Source organism: Rhipicephalus microplus, chromosome 10 (assembly GCF_043290135.1).
Source record: "Rhipicephalus microplus isolate Deutch F79 chromosome 10, USDA_Rmic, whole genome shotgun sequence".
NCBI lineage: Eukaryota > Metazoa > Arthropoda > Arachnida > Ixodida > Ixodidae > Rhipicephalus > Rhipicephalus microplus.
This window is the reverse complement of record NC_134709.1, coordinates 67,466,938-67,486,977: the sequence shown is the minus strand read 5'-3', so window position 1 is coordinate 67,486,977 and position 20,040 is coordinate 67,466,938. Positions and strand designations below refer to the sequence as shown.

The following is a 20,040-nucleotide window of genomic DNA, read 5'->3' as shown; positions in this document are numbered from 1 at the left end:
GTTTGTGTCCACAAGTTTATAACCAATGCGGACATCAATTGGACCATTAATTCAACCAATGCAAACTTCAATTTGACAGAAGGTCATGTGGGCTGTTTAAGCGGCATTAATGGGGACGTGGGACGTGTTGTTTGTGGCTCAGAGCATGTTGACCTTCATGTGGTGTAGTTTTTTTTACGGGCTGCTTTGCCCCAGCACTCTGTCAATATTGTAATCGAAACCCGAAATGATTGCTTTGATACGAGTGAGGGGCATCGCTTTGTGCTTGCTGTGGGCTGCACTAGCATAATGTTAGCCCTAACGACCAGCGCATCAAGGGCCATTTTGTGGCGTTACGGGCATTCTTATAAAACGAGCCTTTATACAGCGGACGCTTCGTTTGCGTGAAGACATCGTTCAGGTCATGAGGTGTGTGAAGCTTGCATTAACTATACAATCAGCAGGTGCTTTACTATTCGCCATGCAGTACAGAAATGGGAGAAATCGCAAGTCTTCTCGTTTATTGAAAGTTTCAACAACAGCAGTGATAAATTTAAGGGTAACCAGCCAGTCCTCCGTTATGTTGATGGCTTGAAGGGCCGTCATCATCCAGTGTTACACTGGGGTCTGCTTGGTTGTTTCGTTAAGATATGTTTAGAAATGATATACAGATTGATAATTCACATGTCATCATCATCATCATCCGCCTGACTACGTCCACTGCAGGACAAAGGCCTCTCCCATGTTCCGCCAGTTAACCCGGTCCTGTGCTTGCTGCTGCCAATTTATACCCGCAAACTTCTTAATCTCATCTTCCCACCTAACCTTCTGTCTCCCCCTAACCCGCTTCCCTTCTCTGGGAATCCAGTTAGTTACCCTTAATGACCAGCGGTTATCCTGTCTACGTGCTACATGCCCGGCCCAAATTATGACAGGTAGATTGCCACTATCCCTCAAGAGGAAGGTATATAACAGCTGTATCTTGCCGGTACTTAGCTACGGAGCAGAAACCTGGAGACTTACAAAGAGGGTTCAGCTTAAATTGAGGACGACGCAGCGAGCAATGGAAAGAAAAATGGTAGGTGTAACCTTAAGAGACAAGAAGAGAGCAGAGTGGATTAGGGGACAAACGGGGGTTAAGGATATCATAGTTGAAATAAAGAAGAGGAAATTCACATGTATTGTCTTATTAACATTCATTCTGGAACCTTCCTCTTTTCTGTCATGTTTACATGTACTTTGGTTGTGTCTTGACTGTTGGTAGGTCATAAGAAATGTAAGAACTGCACAAGGAACAAGGTCTAGTGAATAAGAATGTACACACAGCGCCAACTTCCACGATTGATGGGCTTTCTGAAGGTCAGAAAGCTCTCCGTGCTCTTTGCTTATTGTTCTTTCTTTCACAGTTCTGACATTTGTTGTATCTTTTAGTGGGTTTTGACTTGAATCCAAACAGAATACTTGCTCCGTATTCCATACAAAGCGAGAAGCGGATGGAATACAGAGCACTATAAAAGTACATTGACATATGGGGAGCCTTGTACAGTTCTTTGAGATCAGTAGGCATACAATGTGTGTGAATTTGATCAGGGCATTCACATCCACTGCTACAAACGTCATATTGCAGGAGCTGAGCCAGCTGTCACAGGAGCACATATTGCGCGAAATCAGCAGCACCCTGTCACAGCGTCGCAAGCTTCACAACAAAGTCCAAAAGCTGGAAGGTGAAGTGCAGGAGCTGGAACGCACCCTAGTCTCGCCACCTCCACGGAGGCCGCCCACGCTTGTCTCTCCTTTCGCCACAATGCAGCAACACCCACAGCCTCCATCTGTGCCAATCTCTCTTGCGGGACCAGTCCCCGACCTTGTCTCTGATCCCATTGCAACGCAGCAGCAGATGGACAGCAAGCCCGATGACTTGTCAAATCGAATCATTCGTGCGACAACGCCGCCGCCCCCCAAGCTAGGACCCCAGGCCATGACATCGGCTTCGCCCGCTGCCGCTTGGCCGTCCACTTCCGTTTTGGCAAAGACGGCCGCTCAGGAGTCGCCGGTGCCGACAGATTCGAGCAGCGTGGTTACGGAGCATGGCCCTCCTGTCGGTGGGCCGCCTAGTGTCATACAGAGTGCCCCGCCAAAGGAAAAAGGTACCAAAGACAAGGTTGCCGCTGCTTCTCTTTCCAAGGTGGCGGTGTCGGCAACTTTGAATGCTGAGGATACCCAACCGGAGAGATCGCGGCCCCCCGTCATTCGGAGCGGTATCAAGGACATTGTCGACGCGAGTTGCTTCTCGATGACCTACTCTCCGGCAATGGCCGCTGGGCGAGCTTCGGCCGCTCACACCGAAGCCTCTCTGGCTGCTGCACCGACGGCAGTGGCAACAAAGACCGTGGACACGTTGCACGTAAGTCGGGACAAGTCCCCAACAAAGTCGAGCCACCATAAGGTGCCATTGCCGCTGCAGCCGCGAACGACAGCTCCTCCACCGGAATCTCCAATACACTGTGCCACCCAGGACGAACTGCCGCCGACGCCAAAGACACCACTCGAGGAGTCGCCTGCTGCGAGTAGTTGCGGCGGAGCTGCACATATGTCATCGCGCAAGAGCAGCTCGCCGTCCAAGTCCAAGCATAGAAAGTCACCTCGGAAACGGGATACCAGCCCTCCTCCGCCGCCGCCTCCACCTCCACCACCACCGCCCCCACCTCCACCGCCTCCGTCAGCGTCTGCCTCACCACCTCTGCCTCAACAGGCCAAGAAGAAAGCGGAACTGGACGATGCAGCCACGCCCACAGCAGCACCTCCGTCAAAACCGTCCAATGGGCTCATCTTAAACCTGGGCAGCCTTCTAGCTTCGCGGAACGGCTACAGCCCGAAGCGGGAGGACAGAGCATCACGAAAACTCAAACGAAAGCACTCGCCGCACAAGCTGCGCGGTACAGACGCGACGGTGGAGAGCATCAAGCCTCCTCTGTTAGGGCTTGGGGACAAGACTGTGTGCATACGTATGAAGTCTGAAACTGGAGTGGATGTCGAAGGTAAGTTGCACAAAGAGGTTTTAGGTGATTATTGGACAAATTTTCATAATGTTCAAGGTAATCAGAAAACCGCATTAAATTTTGGTGTGGGCAGGTTGGTTGACTTCTAACTAGTTTCTGCAAGAGTTGCAAACACAGCAGTTTAGCCAGCATGGTAGTGGTGGGTAGTACAGTTGAATCTCGATAATTCGAACTCGAAGGGGCCCGAAAATTTGTTCGAATTGAAAGCTATAAACAGAGGGCTTTCCCTGCAGTGGCGCATGTGCATTGAGCTAACACACGAGGGGGAAGTTTAAGACTTGGGAGATCATTGAGACGTCAACCACTTGTTTTGAAAAAACCCGACATTTCGAAACCGATTTAGTTTCTTCCTCAGGGGTGACTGGGAGACTACGTAGCAGTGGCGTCTTCAAAGCACTCGCGGGGCGGATAATGACCCCCCTCCTTTCTCTCTCTCCTTTTGCCGTTGAGCGCAGTCCATGTTTATACCCTAGGGGGAAGGGTTCCGAGAGAGTGGTTATGTTATGGGCTGTTCTCTGAATGTGCCATGACTCGAGTAATTTATTACCTTTTCCTCCAGTTCGGCTCTCTTTCAAGAATGACCATCGCTTCGAAATTTATCCTGTGATCCAACGTCTAACGATGTTGGATCACCGTTGAAACTGCTTGACTTGACTTGACGTTGAAACTGCTTTGACTTGACAGGCTCCATGCTGCTTGTGGCCTCTAAATTCAACATTTGCTGCTCAAAATTGCTGTGGGCAGTTGCGTTGTCGTAAAATACAGCAAGAAATGCAAGCAGATGGCATCATAGTATGCTTATTTTTACAATTCACATGCCTTGAAGGCTGATTCGACTTGTATTTGAGTATGCTTATTTTTTTTTTACTCCCCTAAAATTGCTCACCCTTATCAGCATTATCGGCTCAAAATATAATCAAATCTGGAGGCGGCAGCTTAGGTCATTCACAAACTTAATAAATGTGTCATCACAAACTTAAGTCCTTAGCAAACCAAATGTAATTTCTAGTGTTTGTTTGCAGAAGCATTAATTTCTTTTTTAAGCCTGTTAGTAGCGTAGCACAAATTTGCTACTGCACCAAGGAATTATATGCTTGTGTTCACAGGACCTTGGTGCACACCTTTGGTATTATTTCACACGACTGGTGCTGGTGGCCAATTTGCACTACTGTAACAGTCTTGACTGTATCCTTACCTGTTTTTCTCTTTGTCCCACATCTCTACCCTGATGCTTCATGCCTGCCCTTCCTTGATTGCTGCCCTTCTCTTTTCTCCGCTCTGTTGAAATGACTCCGCCTTTCTTTACACCGTTATTTTCTCTTTGACTGCACCCCTGGCCATCTTCCTTCTGGCACTCTCCTTCCCTCCTTGGCATTCTACTGTGGCCCCTTTGCCCCCCTCACAGAGAAGTTCACCATCAAAGCCGAGGCGCTGTCTCGGAGGCCAGAGGGCTCTTCACATGGCCGTCATCACTGGCAGGCACGTGTGAGCAGTGGCTTTGACAAGCTGGTCGCACTGGCCTCCTCCAACCCGCCGCCCGAGTCGACGCCGACTGCATCACGAAAGGAGCCGGCGACCACTGCCAGTGGGGCCTCATCGTCTTCGTCCTCATCGTCCTCGGCGGAGCACTGCGAGGCCCCCCGACAGGCAGCTCTGCAGCAGCAGCCGCACAAGAAGTGGGTGGTCGATAGGGTTCACCGGAAGGACCGCGCAGGGGAAAGCGGCACGCAGCTCGAGAGCCTGTCCATCAAGATCAAGGCCGTGAACGCGGGCCCGCCCTCGCCGACGGCCCGCAAGAGGCATCGGAGCCCGCCGGCTCCTTCCCTGAGCACCTCTTCCTCCAAGAAGGGGAGTGGGGCGACGGTGGCCGGCCGGTCTCCGCTGCCCAAGAGGCGGGGCCCGCGCACCCCGCCGGACACGCCCCCTCGGACTCCATCTGCCTCCCCCGAGCGGCCCGCCACGCCACGTACGCCACTGTCGCCCGTGCCTCTTTCGCATCGTGCCCGCCACGAAGACGAGCACCCGCACAGCCCCATCAGCAGCGTGGATAGCCCGTTCAGCCGACGAAGCCGTTCCACAAGCCCCTTACCTGGCAGTCCCGTTGAAGGGGATGACGCCGACGATGCCGACCGTGCCACGCCACGCAGTGGCACTTCCAGCACCGACGAGCCGCCACGGCCACCACTAGGCAATACCGTGTATAACAAGCTTGGGCTTGGCACCCGGGACATATCGGTCACCTCCGAGCAGCAGCAGGCATCCTCGGTTGGCGTGGCTCCAGATAAAGATAGACTATGGGACTGGGCCAAAGAGCAACCGGCAGCCACGAAAACCCTCCCAGGTACACCGTCGCTCTCGGAGCCTGCATCATCGTTCAGCGCCGCAGTGTCGTACGCAGGCACCAGCCTGGCTACTTCGTCGCTGCGGTCGCAGGCGCCCCTGATGCTGGTCACCTCGTCAGCTTTGGCCCCGCCCCCGTTGCCACCTTCACTCACGCCGCAAATGGCAGCGGCACCTCCCCCGCCGCCTCCACCACCGCACTGCTCGCTGCCGCCGCCGCTGATGGCCAATGTGTCTGTGCCGCCACCATTCAACATGCCCCCTCCACCACCTCCTCCGCGCTCGGGACCTGTGTTCAACCCATCGCAGTTGGTGTTGCCAGACACTTCTATCCCACCCCCGTTTCTTGGGCCCAATCCAATGGCGCCTCCTCCGTGCAACTTCACCGTGCCCCCGCCCAACATATTGGCTGCTGCGGCAACCGGCCGTCCCGCTTCTCAGCATACTGCGGGAACTGAGCCACCGCCACAGCACAGATCCCGCCCCCATTTGGCCCCACCTCCTTACACGGCAGGGCCTTACACGCTACCCTTGGAGTCTGCTCAGCGAGTGCCTCATTACACTTCGCACCCGCCTGGACTGGCACCACACAAAATGGCCCATCCTGGTGAGGCTGCCTCTGCAGTCTGAGTCTGATGCGTCTTTATTTTGTGCAATTCTCGTGCGCAGTGCTTTTTTGCTGCAGGCCCCCTTTTATCCGAAGCTTTTTTCAGTTCCAAAGGGGCAAATGTGGGCCGTGTTCTGCTGCTTGAAATTCGGCCCTAATCTATGCACTCTTAACTCGTGCGGCATCCAAGTTGTGCAAAATGCAGAGCTTTAATTGACCGGTGTTGTTTGTGTGAACGCAGTCATCTGAACACGCAGCCTCCACCTTTGGGTCGTGCGAACAATGTGCTATGGAATGGTGTACATTTAAATGTGCAGTGCAGTCAACGGAAGCGAAGGATGTTTTAGGACAGTGATTTCGTGGACTAGACTGGAAGAAGTGAGTGAATTTTTCAGTAGTAGTGTCAACAGCGCTAGAAGCCGGGAAGTTGCTGTTTTACGAAAAGATAAGCTAGTTGGGAGTAATCTTGTGTGACAGCACACACGGCAACCTTCTTGATCTCAAGGTCGAAAGCTTGTGCAAGGGCTAATCGTTTTTTTTTTTTTTTTTGAGTTATATAAAGTGATTGACACATAGCTACTTGGCTCATTGTAGCTTACCCACTCAAGCTCTCGTTGGCTGTTGGACCCAATTTTTTGGGTAATTTTTCAGTTGCTATTGGAGGGATAAGCAGGTTCCTTGAATTTTTACCACAGTAGGGTTAAAGAACCAATGCCACAGAAAATCTGGCTTCACTGGCATCAGCTGATGATGCCGGTGATGCCAGATTTGCTGCGTGTCTCATCTTACTGGATTTTTATTGCGGCGTGTTCCACTCTTATTAAAAACACCTTAGCGACCTCCAAGTTTTTTTTTTCATCAGTGTGGCTTTTTTTCAACACCTGCTGTGTTAGCTAAGCAGCTAGGAGGGTCGCTGAGTTTAAAAAAGCAGACTCCATTTCTGTCCATGGCGGACATGTTTGGCAGTTGTAAAATGCAAGAACTTCTGTCTATTTTCATTTAAGTGCACTTCAAGAAATGCTAAGAGATCAGAATTAGTCTGAAGGCACTCAGTGCGGCATGCATTGTAATCAGTGGTGTGCAGACATTCGAAATTTTGAATATCTTTTAATAGTGCTTGTTATTAAATTATTCTCACACCGTAATTTTACTATTAAATCTATTTGAACTTTCTGAAAAAAAAAATACCATCAACGTCAAATTGGCAGTGACCTCATATTTTTGGTATGCTGCTTCACCCCATGACACTCGTATTGCATCAAAGCCGTGCCTTATAAGCTCTGCTGCGGCTGCAAGTGTATTGACTTAAGAAAACGCACGTTCCAATGAAGAGGTGATAGATGTGGCAGAGGTGGGGGCGCAGTTAATGGTGTTCCGGGCCTGAAATATGGGCAGGAATTAAGACGGGTTCCACAGATCTTCAGCATCCAAAATTTTAGATGTAATTATATTGACATCTACAGGCAGACTTGGAACCCCGGACTTAAAGGGAGCACACAGTTGGGTTTCCTCATAAGTTGAAAAATGAGGAGAGGTTGAGAAAACTGTTCTTGCCTTTCACCTGTAAAGAGTTGTCCGCAACACTTTGGTTGCACCAAATCATGTACATAAAAGGTATTTCGCCTCTGCATTGCCTCGTTCTTCATAAGGCAACTTTGAAACCCCAGCCCACCAGCTCTTCAGCAATCTAGCCAAAAGAAACTTTCATGTTGCTATTTCGTAAGAATGTGCACAGAAATCCTCTCCAACTTTTTTTCCTGCGATTTCACTTCAGAGCATTTGAAAAATATTCGATTCGATTCGATTCACACTCGCACTTTTAATATTCAAATTCTTTTCTCACCCAAAACTTTTGCTTTTCGCACGGCTCTAGTTGTAATCTTGCTGTGCTTTTGCAAAGTAAAATCCTAGAACTTTCATTACCAAGGCTAAAGTTGCTTTCGGTCAATTAGGGTGCGATATTGATAAATTAGTCTCCAAGAATTAGTATTGATGGACACTTTTTATGAAAATTGTTGGTGTCATTGAGCAATGCTTGCATCCCTAGTGAACTGAGAGTTTGAATCAGTGCAGTGGCGGCAGCGCGCTGACGGTGTGGTGCCCTGTTTTCGCTCTCCACACAGTGCACGCACAGCACTACCTGACTTGACGGCGGCGTCACCGGGGCTCGACCCGAAAGCGGAAACGACGAGATTCTCAGCATCGCCATCACCACACTGCCACTGCACTTGTTGACGAAGCGACGACCGTAGAGTCGCTGGGACGCAGTTCGGTCGATGCCTGATTATCCTGTGCGATGCGATGTGTGTACGCACGCGTTCGAACGTTCTTGCTTTGGTTCCGTTTTGAAAGCTTTTTGCGGGCCAACGACCGATGCTGGAGAGCGAAAGAGGTGATCACAGTCATCGTCTTTCGGTTGCTCGGGCTCCGGATTCCTTCCAGAGGAAGGCGCCGCATCGTTTTTTTGTGTTTTTGACGGGGAGGGGAAGTGCGTTTCCGTTCTGTTATAGACAGGGTGCTGCTTATTTTGTCACTGGCCAGCGAAAACCTCACTCCTTTAATCTTGCATGCTGCATTCGTGAAAAAGCACTTTTACGAGTTCTTGTACTTTGTTGCATGCTTTAACCTTTTTTCGATAACCCTCTCGATTATTTATTGAGCGTGGCCTATTGATGCTGAACACGATGAGTGCTAAGCAAGTGGAAAGAAAATGAACGGAACTGTGGCTCGCCCAGTCGGCCTGGAATCTACGGTCATGCGTCTGAATTGAAATCAAGCAATGCTTTCTTTTGTTGTTGTCGTCCATTGTAGATATTCGGGAGTTTCGCCTTATTGCGCAGGTCCCTGCTCATTCGTGCGCCTTGTATTATATGCATGTGTTTACCAATGACATAGGAGGGTTTCCTGGCGTGGCCAGACGGTGCGAGCTGTGCGCGAGAGGCCTTCCAGGCGTAATGGAGTCTCGAATCATCACCATGTTTAACTGATGTGCTTTTTTATTGTCGCGCATCGCCAATTTGCAATGCAAATGCTGGTTTCAGATGGTTCCCACGAAGCGACAAGCAAGCCGAGGGTTCTGTGAAAGATTACATGCTCTTCTGAGTTTCGATGTGGATGAGTGTATTTATGCTATTTTTTTCGATTGCCAGCTCTACCAATGGTATGACAAGAAGTTTGCATGTCTAGGCCCTCGGTTTTTACGCCAGGAAAATTAACTTGCCCTTCTCCATGCTGTTTGTTTTATTTATTGTGTGTTTTTTTAGCTTGGACATTTTCCCCTCCCCTAACCAAAGCGTGCCACAGACATGCACTGTAGCTCATTATTAACTTTGAACACTGCCACCATTTATAATTTTTTTTTTAGTATTTTTCACGAGAAACTAGTCAGAAAAAGTGAATCGTAGTGTTTGTCCTCTAGTAGGTTCGTGGCGTTACCTTGTTTTCCTCTTCCAAGCTTTAATTCCCATGCTTTCCGTGTAACATGGGAACGGGAAAAAAAAACACCCTCTTTTTTTTGTATGTTCTTACCTGTTCTCTACACTTTTTTTAAAACAAGCACTCAGTGCACGTAGTACTTCTTTCAAACACTGGGAAAATTTCGTGAGAAAGGTGATGTCCTTTTTGCTGTTTTCTTAAAAAGCTTGCTGGACTTACGGTATCATGCAGATTCTACAAAAACAAAAAAAAAGGACATCTTGCTCGTTTGCGGATGCCTTTTTCATAGTGTTTGGGAACTGAAAAACCAACAAGGGAGGCGAGCCATCGAGACCAAAATGTGTTCATTTGTCCGACTGCTGGTTAGTCTAAGGACTTTGCTGTCAGCGGTACTTTTTTTTGGTTTCCGTCTTCCTTGACTGTTCGGCTAGTGGACCTTTTCATTTAATTCCGGCACTTAATTATTGGAAGTTACGGTTACATAGAAAATGTTGCTTCCAGTGTTCCTTTTCTTTTTATGCAAATGGAAGTGTTCCCGCTTTGTGCATTCGCATTCGGCATTTTCATGCGGGCGTATTTGAGAACTCTAGTGCCTACTATTTTCTGGAAAGTGGCTCAGTTGGGAGTTGCAAAAATGGTTTTGAGTTTTGCTGAAGCTCCAAGCAACTTTTAAGCTCTACTTCCCACTTCAGTGGAGGCAGGCTGTTGCACCTGACACTTCTGAGCAGTCGGCATAAAGTTGTGCAAGAAATCATTGCCTAAGAGCATATGCATAATGGCTTGAGAAGGTTTGGGCAAAACTATACTTTTCACTAAAGCCACACTTCAGTGTAGTGCGCTGAACTTCTGACTTTCGAGCCGCCCAGTTGTTGTCATTTGGCAACAATGCTGAAAAAATTGAGCCTTTTTTTCTGATGTTTGCGAATGTCGTAAATTTTAAAATTGGTACTACTTTAGTGTCAGTGTTGCAGCAGTGTCAAAATATTATGTTTGCATATTTTCGATGACATACTGTTGACACACGCTACAAGCCAAGGCTTGAAGGCTCGACTGATTATGAGGAATCCACATTATGAGGAATCCGCGAGAGCTCCAAAAAGAATGGGTGGTACGATACACCAAAAACTGAAACCTCAGTGCTTCGCGCCATCTTACAAAAACCTGTGGGGATCTAAGCAGCCAGTGAATGCGAAAATTTTTTGCGACACTTCCTACATTTAACATCATTTCCAGCTGTTTTTTATGCTCAGCTGCAAATTCACATGTCTTGATTTCATATGTGTCTTGGCTCACATATCTCGGTCATTTCACGCGGGAAATATCTTCTCCAACCTACTGCCTTCCTTGGCAAGCCCGTTTCCCCGCATTTCTTAAAGTTCTTTTTTTCCAACGTGTCTTTCCTCCTCGAATCATTCCGTGCTGCTTGGCCAGCAGTTAATTTAGTAGCAAGAAGCAATCACTGCCTGTGTTTGCATGCAAGAACAAGGTGTGCCATTGGTTGTCCCGACAGCCTTTCATTGTGCACTTCAAAATGCGGATTGTGGACTGAAAGACCCTCTTCAGGGACACATCTCCCATTGGTTTCAGTTTAGTGCTCTGTATGTTTTTTTTTTTTCTTTTAACATGTGTTGCCAAGCTAGGTACGCTCGTCTTTGCTTCACATTACACTGCGGCTGCGTGTTTTGACTGTTCCTTCTTTTGTTCCCTCTGCGCGTGCTGCTATGAAAGGCCTTGCTTCCTCGCAAATCCTCTCTGCCTGTATTTGTTGCGCGTGAGACCCCGCCATTTGTACCTGTGCCGGAACGCTTGAACTTTTTCCAAGAGTCTGTCTTTTTATACGTGGAATAAATAGTGCGGGGGTTTTTTTGTTTTACACTAGCGTTTGCTATCTGCGCAGCACTCGTGAGAGGATGTGCATGTGTGTGCGTATGTGCGCATAACTTGGAATCTACTGCCTGTTGAATGCGCGTCTTCTTGATGTTGCGCGATCTGCTTCCCTCGCCGTTAGGGGTTTGGTCTCGTATCCGCATCCTCTTTTGTTGTCAGCTTCCTGCGGTGTTTTTATGTTTTCTCTCTTGCGCCTAATCCGTGAATGTTTTTGTCGAGGTGCAACCTGTGTCTGGCCGATGAACCCGCAAACCCAGACACACCTGAGAATGAACACTGCCACTCAATGCATAGCTTGTAAATGGTCTCTGTGTGCCACATTGTTCTAAACATTTGTTCTCTGTGCATGTGTGTTTAAGCGTCTGTTGTTTTGGGTGAAGGAGTTGCGTGAAAGTGCTGCAGTGCTGAAGGTTTTTTCGGGGTACTGGCCAGCAATGTGCAAAGATGGGCTTGCTAGCTTCACCTCCCTTGCTCCGCGTTGATGAAGTGGGGTGAGTTGGTGTAACTGTGTGCGTGTGTACTTGTGTGCTCTAGTATTGACCTGGCTGTGTTGGCAATCTTTTCCCCGATGCCGTGTATACGCACCACTGTTATCTCTAAGTATGAATAGCTGTAGCACTGTGTTATTTTTCCTGATTTCATTACAGTTTTGGTGATGGAATAAGTCGAGAGGGCACAGTATTGTAGATAGTGTTTTTAGTGCTGTGAGAGAGGAAGAGATGAGCAGGGATGAAGTCCCACTTCTTTTTTTTTCATGAGTGGTAAATGATGTGTTAAACAAAAAGCCTGTGTATGCGCACAATTACTTCTTCACTGTGAGGTGTGCCCATAGTTCGAAGAGCGTACGTTCGTTCCATCTGTAAATGGCCGCCGAGTAGTTAGGCGTGCGTAAGCTTGCTCGCTAGACTCGCATTTCCGGTAACCTGAGTGTAGGAACAGTGTGTGCATGGTTACGGATGTTGTAGAGAACCCATTCATGAGGGGTAGACAGGCTTGGCCATTACACAACATGTCTAGTTGTGTGTGGTTCGCTGTGGCATACAGTTTGAAGTGGGGGGGGGGGGGGGGGTAGCTTCGGTTTGGTGATGTCTGTGCTCTTCATGTTTGCGCCTTATACGCAATGCCTGGCATCTTGCGTGTTTCCTTCCGCAGTCTCAGAGTTTTGCAAAGCTTGCATTGCCTGGATGGCGTTTGAGTTTGCGTTTAAGTGACTTGCTATCACAATCTTACGTAACTAGCCATTGTACTGGCATTTGAGTGCTATGGGCTTGGTAGGTATGGTGTGCTGCCTTGGTGTCGAAGGTTAAGTGCATAAAAGGCTGGAAGATACCTGTCATGCCGTACTTCAATTCTGTGTCACATTCACTAACTTACAACTGAACTTCTATGAGATTAAATGCTGACAGCAAAAAAGGCCTAGACTCTAGCAAAATAGAACCTGCTTTGGCTTGCATTGTACAGTAGCTGTGGCATTTGTAGGGTGCGCAGCGTAATCTACCGTTGAAATATCAACGTGTTATTTACCCCTAAAACATTTGTCTTGGTAAAGTGAGCTTGTATCAAAGTTAGAGGGCGCAGACAAGATTATGTCAGGTCTTTTTTTGTTTGAACATCTAGTAGCCAGCAGAGTTATAATGCATCAGCTGTAGCGTTTAAGCGTACTTGAGAACTGCGATTATCATTGACCCGAGTGAGCATGAAGGAACACTCATGGCAGCAGTATGGAAGTTTAGCATGTACTCCTTTGGGATAATTTATAGCACATCATCTGCATATAACTCATCAATTACATGTACATGCTGCACATGTACATGCAATTGATGAGTTAATGATCCATGAGTTAATGATCAATTTATTTATGAGTTAATGGATCGATTCCTTTTAGACGAATGTCATTTCTTCGCTCTTTAGTCGGCTGAAAAGTAAGCACAATTAGGAAAAATTAGTTGTTTTATGATTGTTTGGTTGACCAAATAAAAGGGCTTCTGTTTTTCTTCATGTAGTTAATGAATTCGCTTTTCTGATTAACCAAGTTTTTGTGCTCTGAGCGGAACGGCAAAGTGTATAATACCCTCGAAGCTGTTGCCTAGAAATAACTTTAAAAACAACTCAGATACTATGAGTACTGATTGACGAGCCCAAGGGATTTCCTCATTGTAACACACCATGCTGAGAAAGCCACTGCTCATGCATCAATTGACAAAGATGCAGTAGTCTGCGAAACCATAGCAGCACACCACACTCCACCAGTCGTATAGTTCATTGATGGCTGTGGGTCGTGCCAAGCAGCCTGGAGGTTGGTCCCCGGTGATATCCCTCTACATGGCGCCAATGTAAGCTTCGCAGAAGCTTACATTGGCGCCGTGGCAAGTCCTTCACTCCCCTCTGGAAGACACAGCTGCTTACCACGACCCATCACCTTCGCTGTTCTGGGCTAAGTGGGTAAGATTGGATACCCTGATGTTTACTTGAGATTACATATAGGTGAAACAATGCAAATGTGGAAAAGACGTCTCCTTGTTGTAAGCAGTACGGCCAAGCATACAGTGGGCTTTTTCCCAACTCTGATCTGTTGTGAGAATGATGCGAGATGACCAGTGTTTTGCAAGAGCCGTACTGGAGCAGAGCCATCATTGTGGATCGAAGGATCATTGTGTGTGTGTGTGTAAGGTACTTTGCTGACAGGCTTTTGACAGGGCCGTCTGTGGTATCGCCTGAGCCTGCTAGACAATGCATGCGCATCATTTCTGTCTGACTCTCAGTCGAGGCAGTGTTTTGAATCGTCTGAGCCTGCCGGAGCGGAAATGCGTGCACTGTGTTCTACATGGCGGTGTTTGAGCGTTTGTTGGTGGTGAGCTGCCGAATGTGTTGTTGTAAATGGGTGTTGTGAGCACAGTCCCCCATCTAAGCTGCGGTGACAAGGACTTTGTGCGTTTTGGGCATTCTTGCCGGGTGTCGCTTATTGAGGCACACCGGTATTTCAGTTTTCCTTTTGTGCCTGCTCTTCGGCACTATTTCTATATTGTTCACGTTTTCTCTCTGTGTGTACAGACACCTCTTCTTGTTGGGCATTTTCTTTTTAAATTGCTACCTTTTCCTCATGTGGTCTACCTGGCTTGTATTGTGGATGACGGGTCTGTTGCTGGCACTGTATGGAAATGCACTGCGCTTGCAAAGTGGTTTGATAGGCAGGGACACTCTTTCCTCGCATGGTGTGTTTATGCTTAGTGTGAGGAAGCTTGGGAACATTGCAATTGATTGGTGTGTAATTGGCATTTCCTTGTGTATCAACATGTATGATCAGTGTGGCTTCATCTGAATGTAGCCTCAGTTCTAGACGAACGATGGTCGTGACGTACACAGCCCACTTTTGCAGGTGCCCCTCCCTTTTCTTGCACAAAGTGTCGGTTGGACGGCTCTTACCAAAAACTGTGGAAGCGTTTAAAAGAACACACCACACATTTGTTCCCCACTGCCCAAGAGGTCTTGCACATGCGATACAAGGCCAACTTAATTTTGCTTACGTGGCCCTTCAGCAGCCCACACTGGACGGAAAAGCTGAAATGTACCTGCGTCCGAATTGTCCACTGCGGTGTGGCTCTGGTGTGTCAGTCGTTCGTTACTGCGAGAACTGCGACGCCTTGAATCTGCTGTCGGCTTCTCTGATTGGCTTGAATTGTCAGGCTCGCCAAGGAGCCCTTGAGAGCAGGGCGCCTGGATCGGCAACTTTTGTGTTGGGGCTCCGCCTCTTTGCCTGTTGCGTTCAGTGGTCGGTGTCGCGTCGTTCAGAAGCGTACCTGAGTTTTAGAAGCTGCCAAGCGCCTCGTCGCTGCACTGTTACCTGCTTACACCACTTACCACATTAACCATCGTGTTCGTTTAGCAAGGCATCAGTATTTTTGCATGTGCACGATTGAACATTTATGCTGCCCGCTTATCAACCATCTTAATTTACTCTGTTCAACGTGACAACCAAAGCATACGATGCCGCCAACACACGGGCCCGCCGGTATGTCGTTTTTGTTTTTTCCGGTTGCAGTTTATATTGCCTTAATTACGTTTTTCTCTTGACTATAATGACTAGGTAGGGTGTGTACAGTAGGCAGTTGGTACATGCCTAAGTTAATTGTTAATGACGAATATAAAGATCGGTTGGTGCATTTTTGTAGCGCACCAGAGAACTGCACTGGAGTTAGCATCAGAAAAGCTACTGTACTGGAGCTGGTTTTGCAGTGCAGGGCGCTAAAAGAAGTTTTATGTGTGCACTATAAGGTTACTACGACACCAGTAGAGCTCCATCTAAACAAGAAATAATCGTCAGGGTTTTTCGTGAGATATATGTCACCTAATACATTTTTTTTGTTCACTGCCCTTTTTTGTAGTATTTATTAGGTAGCTGGAATGCATCGTCGTGCCATACCACAGTGGACATAGTTGCTGCATGAGCTGCTGAAGGTCACCCACACAGCAACTCCAAAAACTCTTTTGAGTGTTACACTGCTTTGTTTGAACCATTCTATCATGCCATTACGAGTGAATCTTACAGATTCTGGAAAATTGTGAAGTCTTCTTTTTTTGTGAGTGGGACATATTTAATATGAGGATAATAGTAGGATGGGTTTACCAATTTTTTCCTTCACCTATCTTTGTATTGTCTCTTTTTTTCTTTTTCTCTAGTGTATTTTTAGACAGAGCACTGAAATTGTTGCATGTTAACCAGTTTGTTGTTGAAGCTGTGTTTTTCATTTTTAGAGATATTTATAAGCATGTACAGGAAACACACTCTACGACTACTGCCGAATGAAATCATTTGTACCATACCTCGAAAGTGTCTACAGTAACAAATGGGAAAAGAAAAAAAAAATCCACACTTCCAACTGTATCATTTGGAATTAAAAATGCCCCTCTTTTTCGCAAAGTGCGTCCCGAGTGCTCGAATTGTGTTGGATTTTGCTGTGCTAAAAGCAGCTTGCACACCAAACAATGTTTGGGGTTCTGTATTCCACATGTACACGAGAACATTTCATTCAGTCACACTCTCTACCTTAATGTTGGAAGCCAGGCCGAACTGCGAAACATCCCAATTTTACACAATCATGTGAAGTAAGGAATCGTCTCAAGTTAGAGTATCAATAACTAATAGGCAATCATTTACCAGTTAAATATTATTACCCCTAAATAGTGATATGTAAAAGCAATGGTAATTGACATGGTTGGATTTTGTTGTGGAATTTTAATGGCAGATTCGTTTAAGCTTGGAGGTAATTCCATTGGTGGCTGTCACACATGTCCCGTAATTAGGGAGGCGATCGCCGGGCTAATTCTAAGAGCCGAAGTATCGGCCCCCCGAACCGCACCACGAAAGCGTGGACAATTTAAGAGTGGTCCTTATTGGTGCGCCAGCGGACGCCGGCTGTGGTCCAAAGAACAAGTCGGAGCCGAGAGTTGATAAACAAAAAAAATTATATTCTCGAAATGGGCAGATCGAAAACAATACACAAGAATGCACACTCCACAATACTTGCATACAATACGTCACCAATCAAACGACGTACTACACAGTACAATCAGCCACACTCAAAACAACGGACACAGACAACGATACGCACTACAATGCAGTCGCATGCATTGAACAACCAAGACACTCAAGACTAAAGGGATAGAAAACCTTTTCAGTCCAGAGTTCTTGGAACCAAAGTCTAGATGATACTCTTCCGAGAATCACTCACTCAAAGTCCAGCGTTGTTGTCGTTCCGCAGCTCTCGAAATTTCTCTTCCAGGAAACCTCCCGTCTTCAATTGGCCACTCTTCCAACTTCAACTTCTTCGCCGGAACACGTCGGCTTCACACACGCAGCTGTTGCCCCGCGTCTTCGCTCGATAGCGGTAAACACACACTCTTGCCGGTAGCTCGAGCTTCACCCCTCAGGTGGAAATCCTCTTCATCTCCGGCCTCGTCCCTACGGACCAAAACCTTCGCCGACTACACGGCGGAATCCCTACGCGCTCTGGCGCTCACTTCCGTCTCCTCCTGCTTTCTCGTCTCGGCGGCTCGATTAAATACCTTCCGCGCCACCTTCCAGAAAGTTCTCCTCATTTCGTCGGCGCGATGCGCAACGAAGGCTGGGGAGAGGCGCGAGACGGTTCGACTGCCCTCCGCGTCGGATGACTCATCTCGGCGTTGCCACGCCTCCTTCGTTCTAGAAAAATCGCGGGCTTGCTCGGCCGCCGTTGTGGGGTGAGGAGGTTCGTCGATGAAGCCACGCTTCTGCGGGGAGAGCGCGCGCCCGGGGAGCCCTGGGCCGTTTGTTTTCTTTTTCTTTCCCCCTTTTTTTTGTTCTTTTGACTTCGCGGCGTTTCTTCCGCGCGTTACCGCAAGAATTTGCGGCGCGCCTATTTTTAGCGCTCGTTCTGTGACATTGCCCCCCACTTTAAGAATATTATCTCATAATATTCAAAACCACACAAACGAGCGCGAACAGTCACCACACACTCTCACAGACTGTAACATGGTCCGTCGCTCATGACACTTCGCATTCACAATAGATCACTTAATACAATTGTACATTGTAATTCAATTACACAACACGTGAAAACACAAGCACATGAGTACAACACTCCACCACACATTCCCAATAATACAAATGTACAAAGTCTCTCACTACAACAATGGTACAATACTATACATCACATCACAGCACAACACTTCGACACTTGTGACACAGGATACCACAACATTAACACAACATATGGCACTCAACACTGCCAACCACATTCTGCTTTGACCTCAGCACTTATCCTGCGTACTTCGAACAGCGCTTGCGCCCCCTTTTGCGGTGCTCGCTCGATCTCTTCTTGTGCTTCCACGTTCTTTTTCGGCGAGCCCTTTCCAACGACGATATCTGAGGCGTTGTCTCAGCCATCGTTGTCTCTTCCGACACCGTTAACGCGTCATTACATTCGACGGGTCCTGTCTGTTTATTTACCCGCTTGATCATGCCTCTACATTTTGCCCGGCTGGCCAACTCCGTCTCCTTTACACTGTCGGTCGGTTGAGGTCGTGCCGACGTAAGTCCGGTTGCTCGGCCCGCGAACTGATTCGACACGATCGTCTTCTCCTTCGCTGTCTCTTGCGCCGCAGCTTCACCTTGGGCTCTAGTGAGATCCGTCACGGGATGTTCCTCCATTGTATCTCGCGGCCGCTGTGTTGGCGAGGGCTCTATCTTCGGGTCTTCTCCCAAACATTCTGGATCACTTGGCCCTCGCGCCCCGTCGATGTTTCCGATGACAAGGTCATACAGGGGCCTCGTCATGCATAAAGCAGTAACCTTCCCGCTGAAGTACGGGGTTTCAACCTCAATTTCTGCTTCGGGAAGCATCCGAACCGTACGGTCAATTAGGCAAACCGGCTTCGTTCTGCCTGTCAACTCACTTTCCCGTACCAAATTTCTCCGCACGATAACAGTGGAGCTGCCGGTATCTCTTAACACCGTAATCTTTTTGCCCGCAACTTTTCCAGGCAGCGTTGGCATTCCTTTCGTAACACCGGTTGGCTGTTTTGACATTACAGCACCCACAATAGGGATTTTCTCCCCATTCTTCAACTCTACGAATCCATCGGTGACGGCATTATTATCAGATTTCGGTGCCGCTTGCACACAAGATACCTGGTGAGTTTGACTCACTCCGTTCCGACAAGCGTCTGCTTTGTGCCCAGTCTGACCACACTTGAAAGATTTTACTGCCGTAGGGCTCGTAAAGATCGTTCGACAGTTTTTCGCGCGATGACCCACTCGGTTGCACAGGAAACATCGCGGAATGCTCTCTGGTGCACGCTTCTTTTCTCCGGGAGCCAATTTCTTCGAATCATCGGGACAATCTTTCTTGACCTTGGCCAAATTAGTTCCACCTTGCGCTTCCAAGAATTGATCAGCCAATTCAAGCATTCCTTCAAGTGACTCAGCCTTCCTCTCTTTCAAATACAGCGACAGGCTTGGGTGGCAACTAGTAAGAAATTGTTCTCTAATTAGGAGCTCTCTAAGTTCATCGTACTCCTGCGCTGTCCCTGAAAGTTCAATCCATCTGTCGAAATAATGGCAAAGTCGGGCGGCATACTGCGTAGCTGTCTCACCGTCAGCTGGCTTTCCTGTCCGAAATCTGTCCCGGAATCCTTCTACGGTAAATCTAAATCGCTTCAACAAAGCAGCTTTCACCTTTGCATAGTTGGCTGCATCGGTCGGCGTCAGCCTACCGTACACACTGAGCGCTTCACCACTCAAACAAGTACTCAAAGCAGTTGCCCATTGATGTTCCGGCCAATTCTGGCTCTTCGCAATCGTCTCAAATCGGTGAAGGTACGCGTCAAGGTCGTCCTTCCTTTCATCAAACGCTACGAGCAGCTTGCTTGGGTTCAAGCGGAAGCCGTGATCTTCCCGTTCGCTGCTTTCAACTCTAGCTTGGACGGGAGTTTCGCTTCGCTGTTGCAAACGGAGCCGCTCGAGTTCCATCTCGTGCTGCCGCTGCCGTTCCCTTTCAGCCATCTCCGCTTCTCTTTCTTCTCTCGCCCTTTCGGCTGCCAACTTTTCTCTCTCCAGCTCCAACTTCAATTGCTGCTCTCTTTCTTCCTTCAGCTGTCGCTCTTTTGCCTCTCTTTCTTCTCTCGCCCTTTCGGCTGCCAACTTTTCTCTCTCCAGCTCCAACTTCAATTGCTGCTCTCGTTCTTCCTTCAGCTGTC

At 48.0% G+C, this 20,040-nt stretch overlaps 1 protein-coding gene across 4 annotated transcripts in view; it reads left to right on the top strand.

Annotated features, from left to right (window-relative positions):
• gpp (DOT1 like histone lysine methyltransferase grappa) overlaps positions 1-16,225 on the top strand; it is a 92,619-nt gene extending 76,394 nt beyond the window's left edge. For 3 of the 4 annotated variants that reach the window (XM_075875780.1, XM_037433707.2, XM_075875781.1), the window contains 3 exons: positions 1,607-3,017; positions 4,444-5,985; positions 8,109-16,225. In XM_075875780.1, coding sequence (XP_075731895.1) covers positions 1,607-3,017; positions 4,444-5,985; positions 8,109-8,134 — 2,979 coding nt within the window. In that variant the 3' untranslated portion in view covers positions 8,135-16,225. Of the gene's footprint in view, positions 1-1,606; positions 3,018-4,443; positions 6,364-8,108 lie in introns of all 4 variants that reach the window. The other variant, XR_012886542.1, reaches the window with a different exon arrangement.
• Positions 16,226-20,040: the final 3,815 nt, after the last annotated feature.